The 22,707-nt window shown below is 32.6% G+C and overlaps 2 protein-coding genes across 5 annotated transcripts in view; both read right to left on the reverse strand.

The window, feature by feature from the left end:
- LOC144847333 (proto-oncogene tyrosine-protein kinase ROS-like) overlaps window positions 1–9,162 on the reverse strand; it is a 32,345-nt gene extending 23,183 nt beyond the window's left edge. Inside the window, exons 1-6 of the mRNA XM_078703622.1 lie at window positions 8,987–9,162; window positions 4,473–4,532; window positions 1,887–1,919; window positions 1,000–1,060; window positions 572–732; window positions 18–156 (exon numbers count right to left, since the gene is read on the reverse strand). Coding sequence (XP_078559748.1) covers window positions 18–156; window positions 572–732; window positions 1,000–1,060; window positions 1,887–1,919; window positions 4,473–4,532; window positions 8,987–9,121 — 589 coding nt within the window. The 5' untranslated portion in view covers window positions 9,122–9,162. The remainder of the gene's footprint in view (window positions 1–17; window positions 157–571; window positions 733–999; window positions 1,061–1,886; window positions 1,920–4,472; window positions 4,533–8,986) is intronic.
- A 766-nt stretch (window positions 9,163–9,928) lies between these two features.
- Window positions 9,929–22,707, reverse strand: part of LOC144847334 (adenylate kinase 9-like) — a 28,978-nt gene continuing 16,199 nt past the window's right edge. For 3 of the 4 annotated variants that reach the window (XM_078703626.1, XM_078703625.1, XM_078703624.1), the window contains 17 exons: window positions 22,560–22,619; window positions 20,667–20,738; window positions 19,523–19,741; window positions 19,016–19,113; window positions 18,482–18,694; window positions 17,843–18,130; window positions 17,063–17,491; window positions 15,696–15,923; window positions 15,102–15,320; window positions 14,438–14,651; window positions 13,829–14,030; window positions 13,500–13,646; window positions 13,163–13,380; window positions 12,441–12,807; window positions 11,951–12,049; window positions 11,512–11,729; window positions 9,929–11,127 (listed from right to left, as the gene is read on the reverse strand). In XM_078703626.1, coding sequence (XP_078559752.1) covers window positions 10,916–11,127; window positions 11,512–11,729; window positions 11,951–12,049; window positions 12,441–12,807; window positions 13,163–13,380; window positions 13,500–13,646; window positions 13,829–14,030; window positions 14,438–14,651; window positions 15,102–15,320; window positions 15,696–15,923; window positions 17,063–17,491; window positions 17,843–18,130; window positions 18,482–18,694; window positions 19,016–19,113; window positions 19,523–19,741; window positions 20,667–20,738; window positions 22,560–22,619 — 3,503 coding nt within the window. In that variant the 3' untranslated portion in view covers window positions 9,929–10,915. The remainder of the gene's footprint in view (window positions 11,128–11,511; window positions 11,730–11,950; window positions 12,050–12,440; window positions 12,808–13,162; window positions 13,381–13,499; window positions 13,647–13,828; window positions 14,031–14,437; window positions 14,652–15,101; window positions 15,321–15,695; window positions 15,924–17,062; window positions 17,492–17,842; window positions 18,131–18,481; window positions 18,695–19,015; window positions 19,114–19,522; window positions 19,742–20,666; window positions 20,739–22,559; window positions 22,620–22,707) is intronic. The other variant, XM_078703627.1, reaches the window with a different exon arrangement.

Genomic DNA, 22,707 nt, shown 5'->3' on the forward strand with positions numbered 1-22,707 from the left:
TATTACATAGTACTTACCTCCATCTGCCTCTGTCTGTATCACGACAGACTCATTAGAATACGGGTAATTTAATGTGTTTATAAACCATACAACTCTAAACCGATAATTTACATATGGATCAAGGCCTGTTACTTCTATGTTAGTGACGGTGATGGCCTGAAATAAAAATTAAAACGTTTTCACTCTTGTACCTAAACTGGCACTAAAAAATAAAGATCACAATGAGGTGTTTTTTGTATGACCATGATAGTTATTGTTTCTTTATACTGGATAGCCTCTTCAGTCAAAGACTTTTATAATCAGTGGCTGTGATGTACTAGTACACAGGGGTAACCCCCTACTCATCTCAAACTTTAAAGTGTACATGAGCTAGATGTGTACACTGGACCTACAGTTTATAGTCCTTAGCCAAGAAGACTCGTTCTACCACCAGAACCATGGAGCGAGTGAGCCTCGAACCCTTGCCGATGTTATGGCTATGTAATTACAGTTCCATTGTCTTAACCACTCAGGCAATCATTCAACATTAGAACCAAAGGTTGAAAACAACTCTTAAGACACATTATCTTACCCCTACATCGAAATTGTGCCACATATCTTGTCCAACATCAGCATACCTCCATTGAATACGATATGAGACTGCTTCATGATCTGCGCCATCCCAGTCTAATGGTATACTTACACTAGTTATGATGCCCATTAACCGAGGCGGAGTTGGGGTGCCAATTTGGCCTGTAAAAATAATATTCATTTTATTCATATTAATCCTAATGTGAGTTTATAAGGTTTTTTATCTTTATTATGCAAGTCATCAAATCTAAATTTGTCTTGTTGTACCTAAATTTTCAAACTTTACGTGATGTGCCTATATATGGACATGATGATGTCATATCACTACCATATTTAAGCATATTACTACCATATATGGGCACATCACACTTTTTTTTAATAGTGTAGACAGAGCTTTAGAGTAGTGAAAGCTGTTCTGTTGTTACAAACCTTCCACAATTTTAGCATATTCATTGGCTGCGTATTCACAACCTTCTATACAATATTGCACCTGAAAAGAATTTATAAAAAGGAATTATAGGTTCATTCAAGCGTATCCCTAAATGGGATACCAGGACAAAAGAAAACAAAATTGCATAATATAAAAATATGGTTTTGTTGTGTAATACCGTCTATACAGTAAATCAACAAGTCAGAAATCTTTATTTTTTTAGATATGATTTTTGTTGTTGAATTGAATCAATCAGTAGATTATATTAATGGGTCAAAACTGTCTCTCAGTATGAAACAGTGACTAGACCTCATTCAAATGTCACTACAGAGCTGACCTCTATTCAGGGGACACCCCTATAGAAGATCTTACTGTGAAAGGAATGAGGGGAAACTATACTGTATGTTTTGACACTACAGAGCTGACCTCTATTCAGGGGACACCCCTATAGAAGATCTTACTGTGAAAAGAATGAGGGGAAACTATACTGTATGTTTTGACACAACAGCCAACCTCTATTCAGGGGACATCCCTATAGAAGACCTTACTTAAAAGGAACGAGGGGAAACTATATTGTATGTTTTGACACTACTAAGCGGACCTCTATTCAGGGAACAGCCCTATAGAAGACACCTTAATGTGTAAGTAACAAGGGGAAATACACTAAACACTACAACCAACCTATATTCAGGGGGTCCTGAAGTTCCTTCTACTTCTCTAGGAGAAATACACTATACTTTGTATGTTTTAACACTACAGGCAATCCCTATTCAGTAGACACCCCTATTATTAAGTTGACATTTTGTTGAGTCCTGAAGTCCCTTCTACTTCTCTAACAAAATTAATTTGAACATGGATAAAAAATAAAATAACACTTCAATAGTACCTGTGTATTTCCATTAAAATAATAAGTATCATTCTGAAAAATAAAAAAGAAAGACATTAAATTATTAATTCATTATAAATATACTAGAAACTATTAGTAGCAGTTAAATGTACATTTTTATCTATTTCACCGTTTTTTTTTTTTTACCATATTTTAATGAGTGTGATCCATCCAGCAATTGCTGATCATTAGGGACCCTCAGAGGTTCACAATACAAACATATACACAAGATGCTCTACATAAACAAAGTCTTATACAAGTCTTTGGGAGTGGAGTTGTAATTTGGTCCTTAGAAAAAATCCTGACATGTGACAGGAACCCAGGACCCTTGGAGTGGCAGCCAAGCATCATAACCACCAAGCCACAACTCCACTCCAATAGTAGGTAGATTTTCAGATAGTAGGTACATTTTCTATTTTTAATACATAAAAAGTAAGTATAAACTTACTTCGACTTCGACTTAAATCCTTACATCGATATTTTTAGTTTGTTTTCTTATGTTCTAAATGTATATTTTTATGTAAAAAACATTTAATATTATATGAATATTTATTAAAAAGAAGTTATCCAACATTTAATAAATTACAGGGAGAATTGCAACATAACATAAGTGATTAAAACATTAATACTTAATAACGACTTAAAAAAACAAACTAAATTACTTGGTATTCAAGTGTTTCAGGAAATATACTGATAAGTAAATAATAATACTAATAGAAGCTGTAACCACAAAACGTGTGTTAATGACTCATTATATTAACTACAATTTCTATTGTTGTTTAGTTAAACATACAGTGTCACCCACACTATAGTACGATCATAAATTTAATTTATTGCAATTTGAATAAAAATACAGTATCTACAGTATAATACCTGTACTATACTGCAACTAAAATAATAAATTTATATTTAAAGTAATAAAAAAAGGTTTGTGTTGGGTACAGTTTTTTTCTAATCAAAACTGCATTACCTGTTCATTTGTACAGTAGGCCTACACTTATATTATGTTTTGTTCTGTATTTTATTTGTTTTCTATGTGTTTTATATGACAATACTGTAAGTGTAATGTACGGTACGGTACGGTGAGAGTCAATAAAATAAAATAAATGTACAGCGTGTGTCCCAGTGTGTTTAAACACAAAAGTTTTGCTAGGAAATTCGAAAGGGGTATAAATATTGCTTTCAATTTCTGTCCCAATTTCTTCTCTGGTTGAACTCCTTCTGGAGGCTTATTATAGTAAATAAATGATCTTACACAACAGATAATGGATAGTATGACCTTTGAACTTTCTATGTTATGTTCCACCCATGACCCATAAGCATCAAATTTATTGCTTGGAATTCCACAACTAATTTCTGGTGATATACACAAGGTAGGTATTTCCAAGCCATATGACACAAGTACTGTATTATTACTTGTTGGTATCATGTGGCTCCACAGAAGTTATTCATCAAACGAAAATGAAATAGTACTTTTAATAACATACTTTTAATATTTCATGTTTACTATAAATTTGCAGAGAAAATACAGTGACACAAATTGCCTTACACAGTAAGACTATGTAGATGATAAAGCTTAGTTATAAAAACTAAATCTAAGAGATTATACTGTTATAATATTGTCAAAGACATTTAATAAAATAAATTTCTAAAATAACAATTTTTCCAATATTTGAATTTGATTTGAATTTATTAGGAAAATCATCAAAAAATGCATACAAAGTGATAACATATTATTACTGACATTACAAATAAATACATGTATAAAAGATTTTCAAGGTTGGCTAAATGGATTGAGGTAGGTTATTCTATACCTTTACGCCTGTATTATTTGTCTAAGGGCCTGTTCAGACCTACAGAGTTATGCTTAATATAACCCTACAGTACTATCATACAGTATTGTATATCTTTAATTTAATCTAATCATTATCAAATTACATACAGTGTGCTGTAATCAGATCTCAAATATTGCATAAAAATATTGTTGATATGAATTTTGGTAACATGTTTTTATCTTTTCTTATTGTTCCCCAAAAACATAAAAAATGAAGATTAAAAAAATCAGACTTTGTAGTTTTAACCAAGTTTTCACTTCCGTAGAAAACAAAATGAACAAAAATAATGGTTTCACTTAATAAAAGACAAAATAACTGTTTAAAAAAACCCATTGTCTGACACTACAGACAATTTGACTATTTTTAGTTTTAAATTACTGTACAAATTGTTCAGGTGAATAATTTTTTCTTGATCTAATTTTTGGTTAAAGTGAATAACTAGTGTACAGTATTTATTATTATGTGATAATAAAATGGCATATTCAATTTTTCAGGGGACAATACCTTAATTTTGTAAAATGGATTAGGACCACACCCATTTGAGTTGCTCAACTAAATGTTCAATTTAGAGGATGAGAAATGAGCTACTTGGCAACTATCAGAGTTTTGATTTCGTCTATAACAGTAAATCATCAAACTTAATTTTAAAATAACCATGGAGAAATATTCTCCATGAAATAACAAATACTGTTGGATAAAACGATCTCTTTCATTTAAATCTTTTAACAAATGTTTATAATAAAGTACTTACACAAGCTTGAGTGCATACTTCTAATGTTGAGTTGTCCCAAAATGTACACCCACTCAGACACTAAAAAAACAGACAAAAAAAGGGTAATATTAATATTATTATTGGTAGTAATCTATTAAATACAGTACTTTAGTTGTAGAATAAAGCGAAACTAGACTTATTACTTCATGGGGTTAAGATCAGTAAACCAACATTTCAGTCATCACTATTTTCTATGCAGTTAATGCGAGCAAATAACAATGAAGTCTCTGTTTTTCTTACATTCAATGAAGGGTGTGAAGAGATAAACTAAAATACCATAGAATACAATACCTACTGTACTGTATTTGTATACAGTATAGTGCCAATTTAAAAAAAAAACAGATTATTATATGACTGTATTCTGAATATTGAAGATTTATAAATAATAATATGTCACATTTACATTTTAAGGCAATTTGCCTTTTTATTAAATGCCTTGTTATACTTTTTTATAGTCATCCTAACTCACAAGTTTGGTGGTATTAATCATAAATAATAATAATATTGTATAGAATAATAATATTGTATAGAATAATAATATTGTATAGTTTAATAATAATTGGTTTTCATCTTTTATTTATTATTATTTGTTTTATACCATCTTTAATGAGGATGGCCTATCCAGTCTGTACAGTATACAGTATAGTGTCAATTTTTACAAAACACACAGATTATTATATGACTGTATTCTGAATATTGAAGATTTATAAATAATAATAATAATATTGTATAGAATAATAATATTGTATAGTTTAATAATTGGTTTTCATCTTTTATTTATTTATTTGTTTTATACCATCTTTAATGAGGGTGGTTTATTCAGTTCTAGTGAAGGAACTGACCATTAAAGCGCTCAATAAAAACATATAAATGCAAACATATAAAATATTCAGAACAAGTTAAATATATAAAATCTGTACAATAAAAATAAAAGTTAATTTTTTTGACAGAAACAAATATCATTTTTTTTAAACCTACAAGAATTATGTACAGTACTGTAAAGGTAAGAAGAATTGATTTGCTTAGTTCAGTAGGCTAACATTGATGTTTGTCTAAAAATAAATATACAATAAAATTCACTACATTTGTATTAGCAGACTTTATGAGTGAATAAACTACATTTATCACAGTTCAGTGAACCACACAAGGTAACATACAATGTTAAGTACAGTGAAAATCAGGTTACTATTAATTCTCGCGAGCATTACCTAATTAATCCTAACTTTATTTTAAATTCCCCAGACAGAAATACAATTTTTTAACCAGATTCAAAACCACACATATTCATCACACATCCCACATACAGTAAAACTGCAATTTTGAGTTTGTATTGTACTGCATCAAACTTTAAAGCTAAGTTGCACAAAATATCAGTATCAGAACAAATTCCATATAATATAATTAATAATAATCATTCAAGGGTTGACGTTTATAGCATTTATGAAAGAAAAAGTGTACAATGAGAAATATGTTACTGGTTACATATTAATTTATGAGAATTCAAAACATTCCTACAGAACAACATCAAGTGGTTGTAATAGGAGACGTCACATTATGTCACCTTAAAGTCTGCTAAGTTTAAGAACTGTGGACAAACACAAAGTGGCTAAAAAAAATAATTTTCTCATGTGTTTTTATAACATACTGTACATGAATTTGATTTATATGTTACCCATTCAGAGAATTAGCAGTCATGCATTCCTGTCCAAACCACATTTTTTAATTAAGTACAGTAATGTACTGTACAGATTTTTTTTTTATTCATTACCATTTTCTCTACTGTAATTGGCAAAGAACAAAATTGATGAGGTTTAGGCCCTGCCTAGCATTTCTTACTAATTATTTTAGGCCTACTGATTGTTAAATAATTAAATCAATTAAAAAACAGCATTCAATGAAGTTAAACTGTTAGTGTTACGTCAAAAAGTCGAGCAGCGTTTTTTGTAAGAAATATTTCTTGTTTTACTTAAAGTTTTAGCAGTTGATACTCACTCAAGTCAAAATTTTAATTCTGTTTTCTTGTAATAATTGTTTGACTTTGACTTTACTTAAGAAATAAGAGTGTGTAAAGATTTTGATATTGGAATTAAATTAAATAATATTTTGAAAAAGAAAAATACTAAAATATAAAGTATGTATCAAGAAAAAAAAAACTTAAAAGCAAAAATATAAAATGCTTGGAATGAATGACGTTTCGTTGGACATTTTTATAAATGTGATGACAATCAGATTAAACAAATGAATAATACTGGTAATAAATAAGTCTGATGCCCAAAATCTATCCTTTGTTATTGAAAGCAAATTCAAAGTCAGGTGATAAATTATTTATTCATATTCAAATAGTTCACAAAAGTACATAAACAATCAGTTGTTAAGTCTTTCACTTAAGCATGAAATAAAGAAAAACTGACTTAAAGTTAAATTCTTGTCCATTGACGACTAAAATTGAAAGGATCGGTGAACCATAGCAAGTTTTTGACAAGAACCAAGGGCAAATGGAAATATTCTTTTTATCAAAAGCTCTTTGAATAGAGACGTGCTACAAACTATGTACAGTACTTTTCACATCTGCATATAGATTTTATTGTTGAAATAAATTTACCGCATATCCTCGGGTATAATCCCACTTCTGGTCTAATCCCAGCCAACTTTATGTATGATTTCACAAACAGGTACATATCCGGCTATTATAGTCCTAGTATTGACTTTTGGTCTAGATGTACTGTAGGCATCTCTCTAGACAGTTCCGATAAGTTTTTACAAGATATGCTTACCAATCATTTTTTTTCCTGAACCAGGGTTTCCCCAGATATAGTCCCACCCAGTCCGGCCCAATTTCATGTTCTAAGGTGGTGGGATTATACCAGAGGATATTCGGTACACTACAGTACATATTTCCATTGATAAAATTGATAAGAATCAGTTTAGAAACCAATTTGTCAAAAACTTCTCAGCTACAATAAAAACCAATGTCGATTTCCAGGTTAAACTGTTAGGTTAAACAAATTAGAAGAATTTATGAACATGTTTTGTTAACCCATACATAATACAATTTTCCATAATAAAATCTGTACACGCAATACTATAGAAATGACTGTCAATGTGGTATATTATTCAGTTCTTTCTTAAGCTTTATACCTAAACACTTATAAAATGACAAAATGAAGGTTAAATTTAACCAAAACCCCATGGGCTGGCAGTCAATTCAACTATTTTTTGGCTTTAAATTGTAGTTTTTTCAGGTAAATAATTTTTTTTTTATCACATTTTTGGTCGAAGTGAATAACTATTTTATTATTAAAATGGCATACTCAACAAAACAATTTTTTTTCACGGGGACAATTTAAGATTTCTGGATCAGTATTATTATTATTATTATACACCTACCACAACACAGTGTAGGATGTTTTGTGAAACAATTTCATCTGGTATGCAAGTTTACTTTTTCTCTAGTGTTATATAATTTTTTTTTTATATAAAAAACCAAAACAAAGTACTGTATGTCACAAAATATGTTACATTTTATAAATTTGTAATTCTTTTTAAAAAAAACAGAAATTAGTGATAGAATTATAAACTACGGTAGTACGGACAGTAATGATTGTTGAATTAATTCATTCAATCATCTTGATATTACCCATGAATGCAACATGATCTATCTTGGTTTGGTGATTACTAGACACAGAATCTATTGTTGTGTGGTTGGAGTAGAAGTGTACTCTAGACATGTTAACCAAGTACATACTTTACCTCAATCTGACATCTAAGCCTTTGTATCAAGTAATACCATACAGCTATAAGTACAACAATATAGGGCAAGGACATTAAATTAAGTCCATCCATATTTTCAAACAAAAAGTTGTATTCTAATATATTCTATTGTATTCTTCTTAGTATTACTAATAGTAATAATATATTACTATTAGAAGAATACAACTTTTAATTAAATTATCAATTTCCGTTTTAAATATGTTTTTAGCTTTAATTATTAATATTAAACTACAAGTTTAAAACTCTGTATTAAATATCTCATGTCAAATTGATACCTTACAATACAAATTTTAATTACTTTGCCAGTGGTCTTTTTATTCAGTTTATTTTATTCTAACTTACTAAATTCTGAATAATCAATTGATATGATTAAACAGGTTGGCCTAGCCTGTATAATTTTAATCAGTACTAGCCTAGGCCTAATATAATTACTAAACATTATTATTATTGTTTTCCTAATTAATCAATTTAAAAATAAAAATCAATTCATGAATTACTAAAAATTCTTTTGCAAGTTATAGGGACAACAGAGAAATGTACACAATAAGCTTACGTCATGTTTACACAATTATGTTAGTATTTACTGTACTTTGTTGTTGTGAAGGCATAGTAGTATGTTACACACCCCATCATCAAACCAACATTGAATTGATTGAACTGCATATCTCCCGGCAAGAGCACAACCCCTAAGCCCCCATGTAAACAACTTGAAGAATTCTTACCGCCTCTATTCCGTTGTTACACTGTGCCTGACAAGATTCGACAATATCAGCTGAAACAAAATTCCCAAAAAGTAAAACTAAAAACATAAAATATATATAATTCCCAAGACCATGTCGAGTTGATACCACCGCCATTATTGACACGGAATAATCTAACTTATTATCTTACTAACGACCACCATTGTTTGCACTGAGCCACCTTTACCGTGTGTTGTAAAGGGATATCCCAACAAGATCTACATTCCAATGACGTAATAACGCCGAAGAGCTATCATTGGCTGAAAGTCATTTATCAGGAATGTTGATGACCTCTCATGGCTTTCCACTTTTTTTAGCGCACGTATAGTGTGTGATAACTTGTATAAAGTTTACTAGGCCTATAAATAAGGCATATCTATTTAAAACAACAAGTAAAACAATACCAGAAAGAACTCCATTTTAAGATATTTCTTTTTATTATAAATTTTGGAAACACGCCAAACGTTTTGCAATTTTTTAAGTAGTTTATATCAGCTACTGCTTTTACGGATTTTTTCAAGGGCTTTTGCAACTTTCGTAAGTCATTGATTGACACCGAAGTGTTTAAGGTGATGTCGTGAATAATATTTTGTACTAGTTGTAGGTTTATATAACTTTTTAAAATGTGTTACAGTATTTAAAACTTATCTGTTGTAATGTTACAGGGGTTGCGGATATAATGTGTTATGGTGCTCGGTTGCTGAATAAAAAAATAATTAAAAAGTGAAATTGTTTCAAAGGACTACTTCATCAAAATTGTAAGAATTTAATTGCAGTTTTGAAAATGATACAATTAAATATTGTATTAATATTAAATATTAAATTGAAATTCACTAGTAAAATGAAAAACACAAAATACTCATTTTTTAAACAATTTATTCATGTTTACTGAGAAACACTTCAAATACAAATGTTTTTGTTTATTTACAGTAATCATTTATGTATTCATATTTTATTACTAAATAATATTTACATAAATTGGTAATAATTCATAAATTATATACAATCAAACATACAAACTTGCCAAAATATTGGCGGACGGATTAGAGAATTTGCACAAAGTTTGTTGGGCTTATTGGACGGATCTCGCAATATTTGGCCACAATTCATCAGATAAGAATATTTCGCATTAAAATTTGTATCTGTTTGTAGAGGTTTATTGGTTGGATAAATTCAACTGGATTCTATTAATGTATTCAAATTGTTTGTCAAGAACATTTTGGTTAATAAGTCCAAGATTGATTTGGTTACATGCAATAGTCTTCACTTCTATATATTCTTTATGAAAGACCACTTTCATGATGAGAATTGCCATTGCTAATCTGGCATCCTATATTTATTCAATGCAACCATGTTTAAAACCATCATTGAAAACATTTGCACTCAGTATTTATATAACTAGTTATTTAACATTTAATATATAACCGACTAAATATTCAACTAATATAAATATATGGTTTGGTGGGCTGAAAAAAGTCACCAAATATAAGACTATTCCATGTTTCTATTTTTCAGCTTTGTTGCCGAGAAATTCATCTGTTTTCGTTTACAACAATATAACATACTAAAACATACAATTCAAGTCAATATAAATAACAAAATCTGTTTTCTAAAATTTTACCAGGAAGTATATTTTGACTTAAATCTAAAGCTCTGTCTACCCTACAGTATCAAACTAGTTTATAGTGTGATGTGCCGAAATATGATAGTGGATATGCCCAAATATGGTAGTGATATGACATATTCAAATATGGGCACATCATATTGTTTTGTCATATAAAGTTTGTAGACAGAGCTTTATACAGTAGTAATAATAACTAACCCATTCTAACATTAATCAACATCTGTATGTTTAATGTATTAATTTATTAAAATTAATTATAGTTTATCTAGTGTATAATTTACATAAATTTACATAAGCCAGGTAGGTGTTGGCTCTGTACCTCTTAAGTTCAAGAAACTGTTCATTTTGTGATCAAAATCTATCGGCCGTGATTTTGGATCACGGTATTTTATTGTCATATTGTTGCCTAAGTATTTAATCAGTTCACACTGGTCTTCAAACTGGATTAGTTTCTTCTTAAACTTTTTTCGGACATAATCGGAACTCTTCGGGTTGTATGCTAAAAAAGAAAAGAATTATATATATAATTTACTTAATTATTAGTAAATATTCATCCTGATATCTATTATCTATCTATTTTGACAGCTTTGTGCCTTATATATCTATATAATTTACACAGTTTTATTAGTAATTATTCATCCTAATACTATAATGCTCTGTTTTGCCCTAAAGGTTTTCAAACAGGAAGAATCTTTGAAATGTATGAAGATCCTTTGAGACGCCCATTTTCGATGAACACCCTTATAAGGGGATATTTTTAAGTGAATGATTGGCAGTATATGTTTTTAACACTATGGCCAACCCCTATTCATCATTGAGTCCCAAAAGAAAGGTGTCCTCTTAATAGGGGTTCTACTGAATATATATAATAGAAATACAATACCTTTCAAATGGTATGCAACATAGAGTAAAGCTGATCTTGAAGCACTTATGAATGGGTACTTGGGTTTGAAGCAACCCACTGCTGTTAGACTCTTTGTTACAGCTGTTGCCAGAGTCTGTTCCATGTAGCCTAGCATTGGTAATGATGTCACTAATAAAGGATCCTGTTTAGGTGGCAATTTGTGGGGTAGCTTTAGGTTGTAATACTTCTCAGGGAGCCTGTAAAGACATTGACATGTTAGAAAAATAATAGCGTAGACATGTATTTGTTTTAAAATTAGGGAACACTAGCTCTTAGCCATAGGGACTTTGTTCCATTTTGTGCTTCCTGCCACTTATTTTGTATGGTTGTTTTTTAGTTGTGTTTGTGATGTTTTTGACAATAAAGAACAATAGAGAATTAGATGACTTATGACTTGCAATCCAGCATATTTGTTTACCTTAGGAATTTCTGCAGTTTCTCTTCAGTAACAAAGCAGTATAGCTTTTCTCTGTATTCTACTATTAACTCTGAATTTCCAGGAACAATTGATTCATACCTGTACAAAAATCAAAAGAAATTTTGAAAAGTGTTAATGCTACTCAAAAATCTATACTAGACCAAATATAGTTGCCACCTAAAGAACATATCTAAATGTAAATACCTAATTACCATGGGAACAGTTGTATTGTCTTCCAAGGATTATTGAAATATAGACAGATGCCTAAGATCAGTGGCATAACAGCTATGAGCACTCACTGGCTAAACCCAGGGGCCCTTGAGCTTACAGGGCCCCTGAGCAGAGCCAAGAGGAAAAAATATACATAAAATAGGCTAAAAATGGCAGATGCCTCCAGCAATGGGGAGCCACTTAGCATCTGCAAACAAGGGGCCTAATGCCTCTGTGTTATATCACTGCCTAAGATTTGAAGATCTTACAACCAACTTACCTAAGCTTGCCGTCTAAAAATGTCACAGGACAATATCCTTGAAGTTCAATCTGCATCGGGAACATCTTCTTCGCATCTGCAGCAGACCTGCGATGCGGCAACAAATCTGGAGGTGGAAGCTTCCGTGGAGCAAGTGGAGGAACGTACTTCTCAGGATTTGAAAGGAATATCTCTAGGTTCTCAGCATTTTCCATCTTGTAGTACCGAGCTCGGAATTCAGCCGTGAATTCTAGGGTTGGATTTGTAGAACAGTCGACAAGTTCTCCTTTGTTTGCTAGGCTCACAGGACAATACTGCTGGAAGTCTCCAAGTCTAGCTAGACATTCTTTGGGCGTTATACACATGTCAGCGATGGAAGCAGCTTTACCTGAAATGTAAACATAAGTTGAAGTCATAAAACAAACTTGGAAATAATGAGCATTATTATTATTATTATTATTATTTATTCTTTATACTGGGTAGCCTCTTCAGTCAAATGACTGTTCTCCCAGAGGGCCCAGTGTATAGTACTATGATTAGTTTGTGACAGTGGCTGTGTGTGAATATTAGCTTCATATAGTGAGATAATAGTATTGAATTGAATACTTATGTATGATACAGTTACGAAATCTCCTAGAGACTAGCAGTGAAAGTGATAGTAAATACACCAACTACTAGTCTAGCTCATGACCCCCTACAAAACTCTTGGCTACGGGCTTGTTAAGTAAGGCATAGATACAGACCTTCAGATATTCTCTGTAAGTATGTTTGAATCTGCCTAACACTCTTGTGAGCTTCACTCTTTGCCATCTCCCACACCTTCCACTTGGACTGTTCTCCATTAACCTTCACCCAATTCCGGTGCTGTTCCTTGTACCATTCCCGCACAGCTGTTATCTCCTTCTGCCAGGTGGCTATTCGTATGGCAAGGTTCTGTGCGCTGTCATGAAGTGGGAGTGTTCTGAAAGGAACATAATTATGTACTAATTTTGTATTGATTTTTTTTCAGACTATCCAACAGTAAATACGGCCACATGCTTTTCAAACCAAGTTACAAAAGCGCATAAAGAAACTGCCTACCTGTCAGGTGACATTCTGTCCTTCATTCCTCTTATAATGACATCTCTACTGTCAACTTCCAACTCTAGCACCACTACAGGGATGATGTTCAATTCCGTCATTAGGTCTACTTGCTTCTTTGTAACTGGATAACCATCGAATATATATCTGGAAAAAAAAAGTAATTTAATAATAGTACAATAAGTATGATGATGAGTTGCACAATTTGCAACCAGGGTAAATATTGATTCCTAGCCTCCTTCCACACATACTACAGTAGTTACATTATTCCAGCATCCACCCTAAAAATGACTTGCTTAGTTCCTATTTACTCCTACTATTAAACTCACCCTCTAGTATGACACCTCATATTCATGAGCGAGACCTCAAGAGCCTGCACAGCCAGCTCATCTGGAACAACCTTGCCTTTCCTGAGATGTTTATTCAACTGTTCAGCTAGCCCTGATGTAGGTTGTTTGTCAAGCACAAACCTAAGAGCTTCTCCCATTGACAGACGTGCCATTCCATATTCAGAAACAAATCGATTTGCCACTATGTATAAATTACAATAATAACATTTTAAATTTAGATACATATTTTGGTTTTTAGTCTTTTCAACCACATGCAACAGTTCCAGAAAATATGTACAGTAATTGATATAAAGTTGAATCTCCCATTGCTAAAAAAACAAGAAACGCTCTTAAATCAGATCAGACACGGAAATATCACTAAGCTGTGCATTAATTCTTTGGGCCGCAGGGAAGCTAAGTGCCAGGAAAGCGTAATTACCGCACACATGTATTCTAAAACAATCCTTGTATACAAATTGTACACATTTGTTTCTATAAAGTATAATTTCCATCGTCATTCTCAAAACAGTTAATCTAGTCTGATAAACCAGACATTTTTGGCCAGCCCAAGGGTGTCCAGTATTGGGCGAGTCAAATAATAATACTCACAAGAAGTTTTTCCACTCTTTGGCGGGCCGATGATTGCCATTCTTATAGGTACAACTGGCTTAGGAGATGGTTGCTTCAGATACTTAAGCGGATTCATGATGAACAATTCCCGGGCCCTTATGCTTGACAGGAAGTATATATGTTGCCGGTATATGACCGGGTAAGTGGTGAATCCTGGGCCGTGCATTGGTTGGATACAGTCATCTTCCATTGTCTAAAAAACATCATTAAAGACAAATAAGAATTTGTAACATAAGTGTATAGAAACAATTAATGACATTAATACAGTAACAAGATTTATGCATGCATATTTCCACTTATGTTTAAAGCTCTGTCTACATAATCAAACTAGTTTGACAAAAAAGTGTGATGTGCCCAAATATGGTAGTGATATGACATCATCGTGTCTATATAAGGGCACATCACATTTTTGTCACATAAATTTTGATAGTGTAGACAGAGCTTAAGTTAGAGGTTGCATGACACACATGCATAGGGAGATTTCCATTTTTACAGGCTAGGACCATGTAACTAGTTACATCATGTCAATTTATGTGTTGCAGAGAAACATTGGGATGCGCTTTTTTTTTTGGTCATTTCTACACACCAATGTATAGTTCATAGGTCATAGGTCGTAGAAAATTGAAAGCTCCCAAATACAAACCTTAACAGGACACCATCTTCCAAATCTACTGGGATTTTTATAACCCATTTCCAACATCCTCTTAGCAACATCTTCTTTGATTGGATAAACCCTCTCAAACAAACTCTCACGATAGTCTACGACTGGTTTAAGGTTCTGCTCAAGTGTATAGCGTACAATGTGTGGCTTTCGGCCGGCATTGATATCAATTCGCGGAATCATCAACTCCTCAAAAGACTCCTACATGATGAAATATTTTTAAAAGTTAAGCTTGTATGTATTGTCCTCCAAAAACATGAAAAATGAAGATTGAAAAAATTTGACTTTAAATATGCCATTTTGTAGTTTTAATTAAGTTAATCATGTTTGTAGAACAATAAAACAGAAACAAATAGTGTATGGATGGCAGCCTATTTGACTATTTTTTTCAGGTTAATGATTTATTTTCAGTCCAATTTTGGTCAGAGTGAGTTTAAACTATTATGGGACATTAAAATTTGATATTCAACAACAACTGAATAAAAAATATTTTTTTTCAGGGGGACAGTATATCTTTAAAATTAAAGTTTGTCAATATTACAACTTTTAAAAAGACAAAAATAATGAAATATGTACCTGAAGAGAAACGAGTCTATTCTTATCATCATCATACATCTCTACAATTTCATTTTTTAACCTATCTATGGCATCTTCTTCCAGCTCCTCATCATCTTCCTCCTCCTCCTCTTCCTCCTCAAACTCTTCTGCCAGCAGCGTATCAATGTCGTCCTCTTCCTCATCATCATCCAGGTCATCATCTGACATATCAGACTCATCACTATCTCTTTCAGCAGCTCGTTGAGCCTGTAGATCGGATAAAATGATAAATTAGAATAAATTTTTTTATTAATACTAAAAACTCATAATCATTAACAATTTTTGGTAACTAAAAATAATTAATTTTTGGGCATTAATTGTTTAATAGATTATAAATTCTACATTTTTACAATTATAATATAACATTATTATTATTTGAGATTGAGCAGTAAATAGAACTTTTCATATATTAATGCAATGTATATGTATATGAACACTAGATTGTACATGCTGTTATTATATAAACTACAGTATATGCAAATTAATGATGAAATAGGAAAAGTAAAATATACATTATTATTGAAAATAGATGATAGCAGTGTGTATATTATAGGAAAATTGACATAATAAACCATATAACGTATTTTAACAGGTTATCTCCCTATGAAATCTTATAAGTTATAATGAAAGATGAAAAAAAAGTGATATAGCACAATAAAATAGTGAATATTGATGACAGTGATTCATGCACAATCCAAAGCTCTGTCTACACTACCAAACTTTATGTGACCAAAAAAGTGTGATGTGCTCATAATATGGACATGATGATGTCATATCACTACCATATTTGGGCACATCACACTTTTGTCATAATACTAATAGTGTAGACAGAGCTTTCGGGATGATGACAATCTTGTGACTTCGTAGTGTCACCTGTATTAGTAAAATCTTTTATTAGATTACAAACATAATGTATTAATAAGACAGGTTATATTTTATGAGACGGTATATAAACACAGCACAGTACTTCAATAGCAAACCTACCTTGTGTGCTGCCTATAAATGCGTGAAGGAAAATAAAGCAAATTGGAACATTAACATATAGCCTTAATGGTCTACTGTAGCGAAAGCTTTTTATTCAATACTATTTTTTCTATAAAACTAATATCAAATGTGCAGAAATGAAAAATGACAAACAATAAGAAAAAAATCAACAATCTTTATCCAGTTTCTTGTACATATTTTAAGTACATAAGAAGTCCTCAAAAATATATGTACTGTATCGTATCATCACTATCCCAATATTTATTTATCACTAAGGTGTCCGCTTAATAAGGATTGTATGCTGTATACTGTATGTGTGTAAGACAGGTAAATATGTAAGTAAATGTAATATAAATGCCTACCAATCTTTCAGATTTTTTCTCGGTCATCTCAGCTTGGAGTTCTAACCTTCGTTTGTTCATAGCAGCATCACGTTCCTTCTTCTTCCTCGCTTTCCTTCTTTCCTTTCTTGCCAGCCTTCTATCTCTCTTTTCCTTCCATTTCTTCAGTTTTGGAGGAAGCAACCTCGTCTGGATGTCAGAATCTTCAACAAGTAATGAGACTGCGAGGTCTGGAAAGAATCCTTTTTCAGCTAGAAAGTTTGCCTCATCACCCGAGTGTGGGAAGCCCTCTAGAATAAAGCCTGTCGATTTAAATGGTTCCTCGTTCCACCAGCCTGATATGATCTTCTCTAAAGTCTCATGTGGTAGCATCTCATCGTCTATCAAGTATGCCTTGATATTTTCCTCTTCTTCTGTAAGTTCAACCTCTTGTTCCTCCTCTTCCTCTCCCTTCAAATTTAAATTTAACAAAATTGTTAGGACTACCCCTCACATGGTTGATTAAATTTATCAAAGATTCCACAAATGACCAAATAATGTTTGAATCTAGAGTCTTGTTCTTTTGGTAGTAAATTCTTGCATTGTTGTGCATTAAGGCATGGCCACCTGCTCAGTTAATCTTAATTTATCAGAAGCTCAGATCATAGTTGTCTTTCCTTTTTTATGTTCTTTTCAATTAAAAAAAATATAGCTTTTATGAAACACAAGTTAAAACATTAAAAGGGATCAAAATGAGCGCTTAGTGCTTTCTAAAATTATTATTTTTAGCATAAAATGTTTAAGCCATAAAAAACGGCTTACCTCTCCCTCTGCCTCTTCTTTTACAGCTTCTTCTGTTGATTCCTTCTCTTTCCCACTTGCATCCACACCATCTCCACTTTGGTTACCATCTTCCACATCACTATCTGGTTCTTCATCTTCCTCCTCATAATCTGGTCCCACTTTCTTCTTAGTCTTTGCAATGATAAGCTCTTGAAGACGATCTTTGAAGGAGATGTGGAAGATACCAAGCTTCTGGGCTAGAGCACGGCCGTGTAAAGTCTTACCTGCACCTCTTGGACCAAGCAGGAACAGGCGCACCGGAGGAGGCTGTGAAAAACAGTGATGTATGTGTGCTATTACTAATTGGTATTCAGAAGCAGTGTATCTCAATAAAAGACTTTAAAGCTCTGTCTACACTATCAAACTAGATTGACAGAAAAGGTGTGCCCAAATATGGTAGTAATATGACATCATCCTGTTCATATATGGGCACATCACATTTGTTTGTCACATAAAGTTTGATAGCGTAGACAGAGCTTTAGAGATTTAAAAACAAAACAGGAGACATTAAATATACATTCTAAAACATTATTTTATACATTACAAAATACATGCAGGAATGAAAAACAACACAGGGGTAATCAAATAAATTCCAAATTCACAAATACAAAACTGTACCTTGAATGGTTCTGTTTTTGCTATATACAACGTTGGGTTTGTCAGAAATCTTTCTTTTTCATCTGAAGTTGAGAAGTACCAGACCCGTTCCTGGAACTTGGCTGCCGTCTCAGGATTGCCAGGCCAAAGGACATGTTTCTCTGCAAAGGATACTGGGCAGTAATGCTTGGTGTCACCAAAGGGTCTCCTTTTGTTCTTGGCAACTTCTTCATCCTATCAAATAAAATATTGAGAAATAAAAATATTATATGTACATAGGAGAAACCTTTTCTTCCGCGGTGTATGTATGTATCTACAATGCTCGGACTACAGTATCTCTGATTCTTCAATTATGGAAATGTTACTACATTAAAAGTACAACCTCTCATTTTAACATCACCTCTACTAAATGGAAACTTTCCTGTGAAACAAACAAGGAGAAATATATGTTCTGCCACTAATATCCAACCCCTATAAAGGGGACACCCCTATCAAGTACTTTATTCAGTCTCAAAGGTGTCCCCTTAATGGGGGTTCTACTGTAGTATTCCATACCTCCTCTTCCATTTCTTCATCTTCTTCTGCCTCTGCATCTTCGTCCTCCTCATCCATGTCAATACTGGTGAACTCCCAGGGTCTGTACGTGAATGGCACTAAAGAAAATAAAAATTAATTAGGTACAATTAAATACTCAACACATCATCACTGTCTGATGGAACAATTTTCTTGAGTCAAGTGGATGAGTGGTCAAGACTGCAAACCACAGCTATAATATCAGCACAGGTTTAAGGCTCTGCTCGACCATAGTTCTTGTGGTAAAGCAAGTCTTCTCAGATAAGGACTTAAAACTGGAGGTCCTGTGTCTACATATGGCATGTGTGAACTTAAGTATTAAAGCTAGTGTATCTTTTGTAAAGAGTTGGAAGTTGGTGTTTCAGTCCAATTCAATCTTTGTAGTTTATCACCCTAACACCTTACCAGTTTAAACTGCAAAAGTGGACCTATTTCCCAAATGGGATGACAAGAAACTAAATTTATCATTTAAATAAAATGTAAACATACATTCTACATTAGTGTAAGCTTCTTTCAGAATCTCTTCCTCCTTCTTGTTCTCAATTTCAATTGTGATTGGTTCAATGTTCACCATACCAGTCAACATGCCATGAATTGACGGCCAATCACGATCAAAGTCACCCCTTGCGTCTTTGTACTTCTGAGTCTCTGGACCTTCTGGTGGTAGGGGGTCCTCTTTTGGTACTTCCACGTGTTCCTCTTCCTCTTCTATTGAACCAATTTTAAAATCATGAATGAGAAAGGTATGATGGTGTTAAATGTTAATTATATAACATAGTCACAGCATTCAAAAATCTAACAATTATTTAAATCCTATAAATCAACATGAACATCAACATGAGTCAAAAATCAAAGTTTAACAAATATACAGTTTGTAGTTAAGAATTTAAAAGCATAATGAGGTACAAAACATGAAAATATTTATTCTAAAATTACATTTAGTGTAGTGAAAAATCTAAAATATGCAACTACTGTACTACTTTTTTATATATATGACCGAGGTATAATTCCATACTTGAGTATAATCCAAACCACCTTAGGCAACATTTATTTGGACAAAAGACTGGTAAATTCATTGTTAATGCATGTATAATCCTACAATACACATTTTGTAACCAGGCCTCATGGGACTATATTTGTCTACCTATGTCTAAAGTCGGACACAGACTTTGGTAAATTCATTGTTAATGCAATCCATGTATATTATACTAGCATACACATTTTGCAACCAGGCCTCATGGGACTATATTTGACCACAAAAGTCTAAAGTCGGAAAAAAGACAAATTCATTGTAAAATCCAATCCAAGTATAATTCGACACGCAAATCAAATGTTTTACCTAGGCCTCATGGGACTATACTCGGTCATATACAGTATTGTAGAAGCTATAATGGTTTGTCACTTTCCAAAGGCATAAAGAAAAGGATATCAAACTTCATGTGTTGTGCCCATATATGGACACGATGATGTCTTATCACTACCATATTTGGGCACATCACACTTCTCTTGTCTAGTATAGTTTGATAGTGTGGACAGAGCTTTAGATTGCAAAGCCTTATTTAAATAAAATATAGCACTTTCTAAACTATTCACAGCAAACGCAAATTAGCATTAGTTCACACAATCAGGCTACCTTCTTTCGTAGACACAATGGAAGACTCTGTATTAGTTGAAGGCACTGTAGTAGGTTCAGCAGGAATAATTTCTGTAAGCGGCATGCAAGCGATAGAAGATTAATATACAATATTAATAGGCAATACATCATGCATTTAAAAGCTTGAAGATTATTTTATCATAGACTGCATAGATTTTCTATAAAGTTATTGTTATGCAATGACATTGATAGTTCTTGATGAGATTAATTAAGGAGTTTTTGCACAAGCACTTAAACGTTAACTCTATTTTCCAACATGCAACGCCCAAGCTCCGCCCACTTTGTAAACAAATCGATCTGTAAATCTTTAAATTTAAAGTTATGGTTTTAATTAAGCCAAACTATAAGAGGTGTTCATCGCAATATCCTATTTATCATCCAAGGCCCAAATATTCCATGATTTGTGCGGCATATGTTGTATGCGCGACACATGCGTTGCGTTCTACACTTCCCGTCGAAGCGAAATAAAAAAAGTATGTTGCGTCAACTGTTGGCTGAACTAACGCTGTTATGCAAATGAGTAGAATGTTGACGTCATCTGTTAAAGTTAACGTTTATGTGCTCCTGCGAAAGCTCCCTAATTACTTAAATAATACAAGCATTTACAAAAGGTATTATTTTAAAAAGGGAAATGTTTTAAAACAATCCCTATAAGGGGTTGAAGGCTTAAAAATAGAGGTTATACTACTGAATACTTGTATCAAGTGAGGTACACTACGTTTTAGCTTTTGCAAAAAGTCTTTAACAATAAAAACAAAACAGTGAATTCATACACTTTGCTTATAATAATAAAAAAAAAAATCAGTGTTATCAATGTTTTCCCTTTCTGTGACATTTTACAATAGGCTTAAAACAAGTGGTCGAATGTATTAATATAAGATAAAGTGTTAGTAATTTGTATTGAAAGTTATTAGGTTAAACTTAATTTTATAAATTAAAGCGGTGTATGTGGTAGATAGGTGTGAGAGAATAGGGGGCGAAAAATCTGGTACAATTAGCAGAACATAATGTTTATAGAATCACAACATTCATGACATCAGTACAGTAGTACTACCCCACATTTTAGCACCCCTTGTCGGACTCTAGGCCTAAATAGCTGTTTTCTACATTTTTGATCTAGGTATAAAATACCTGATAAACTGTCTGTGTCAAGTACACTTTCCTTCGTACTACCCCCCTGATCATTCACACTCGAGTCCAGCCCAACAGTAGCAAGCTCAGTATCAGCTTCGGTGATGGTGCTTTCAACACTTACTTGAGGGATTGCAGTTATACCTATTAGGTTTTATGTGATACACAGTGATTGTTAGTGATAAGCAATCCCTTAGTTTTAGTAAACTCTTTTCTTCAATTAAGTTCATAGAATTACATACATACCATTAATACTATATACATGTTAGTATGCCCTTCATTATAACATTATATTTCCATACACAGTTATATTATAGCGGTGCATATACATTATTATCAAAGACAACATAATTTTACTGGACATCAGTTGTTGAATCTTTAGTACTATGAAGCAAATGTAAAGCAACTTTAAATATGTGATGACCTATGACATATGATGATCATTCGATTTGCAACAACCTACATTAGGACCAAGGACCAATGAACTACAGTAGTTATGTTATGATGTTGCATACGTGCGCAATGTACAGTACAGTATGGACAATTATGACTCGATTTCCCATTACAGTTTTGGTGGATTGTAGGTCCAGAGGATACCAACAAGACAATAATGTATAGATCATAGGTCCAAAGGCTCCCTAATGACAAAGGTCATAGGTTAACACATATCAGAAGTTCTTTTTAGGTTAGTCTGGCATTAGTGACATTAAGGTGAAGAAAGTGCCACTCAATAATCTATACCTTCTTCTTGTTCAGTTTCTGGTTCTTCCTCTGGGTCTGCCTCTGCTTCTTGGTCAATGTCTGTCACATTGACAAAGGGAGGGGATGAATGAATATTTCAATTAAAAGGAAAACTGAAATTAAAATGTTGTAGTATACTGCTGCACAG

Source organism: Antedon bifida, chromosome 7 (assembly GCF_963402885.1).
Source record: "Antedon bifida chromosome 7, ecAntBifi1.1, whole genome shotgun sequence".
In the NCBI taxonomy this organism is placed as follows: Eukaryota; Metazoa; Echinodermata; class Crinoidea; order Comatulida; family Antedonidae; genus Antedon; species Antedon bifida.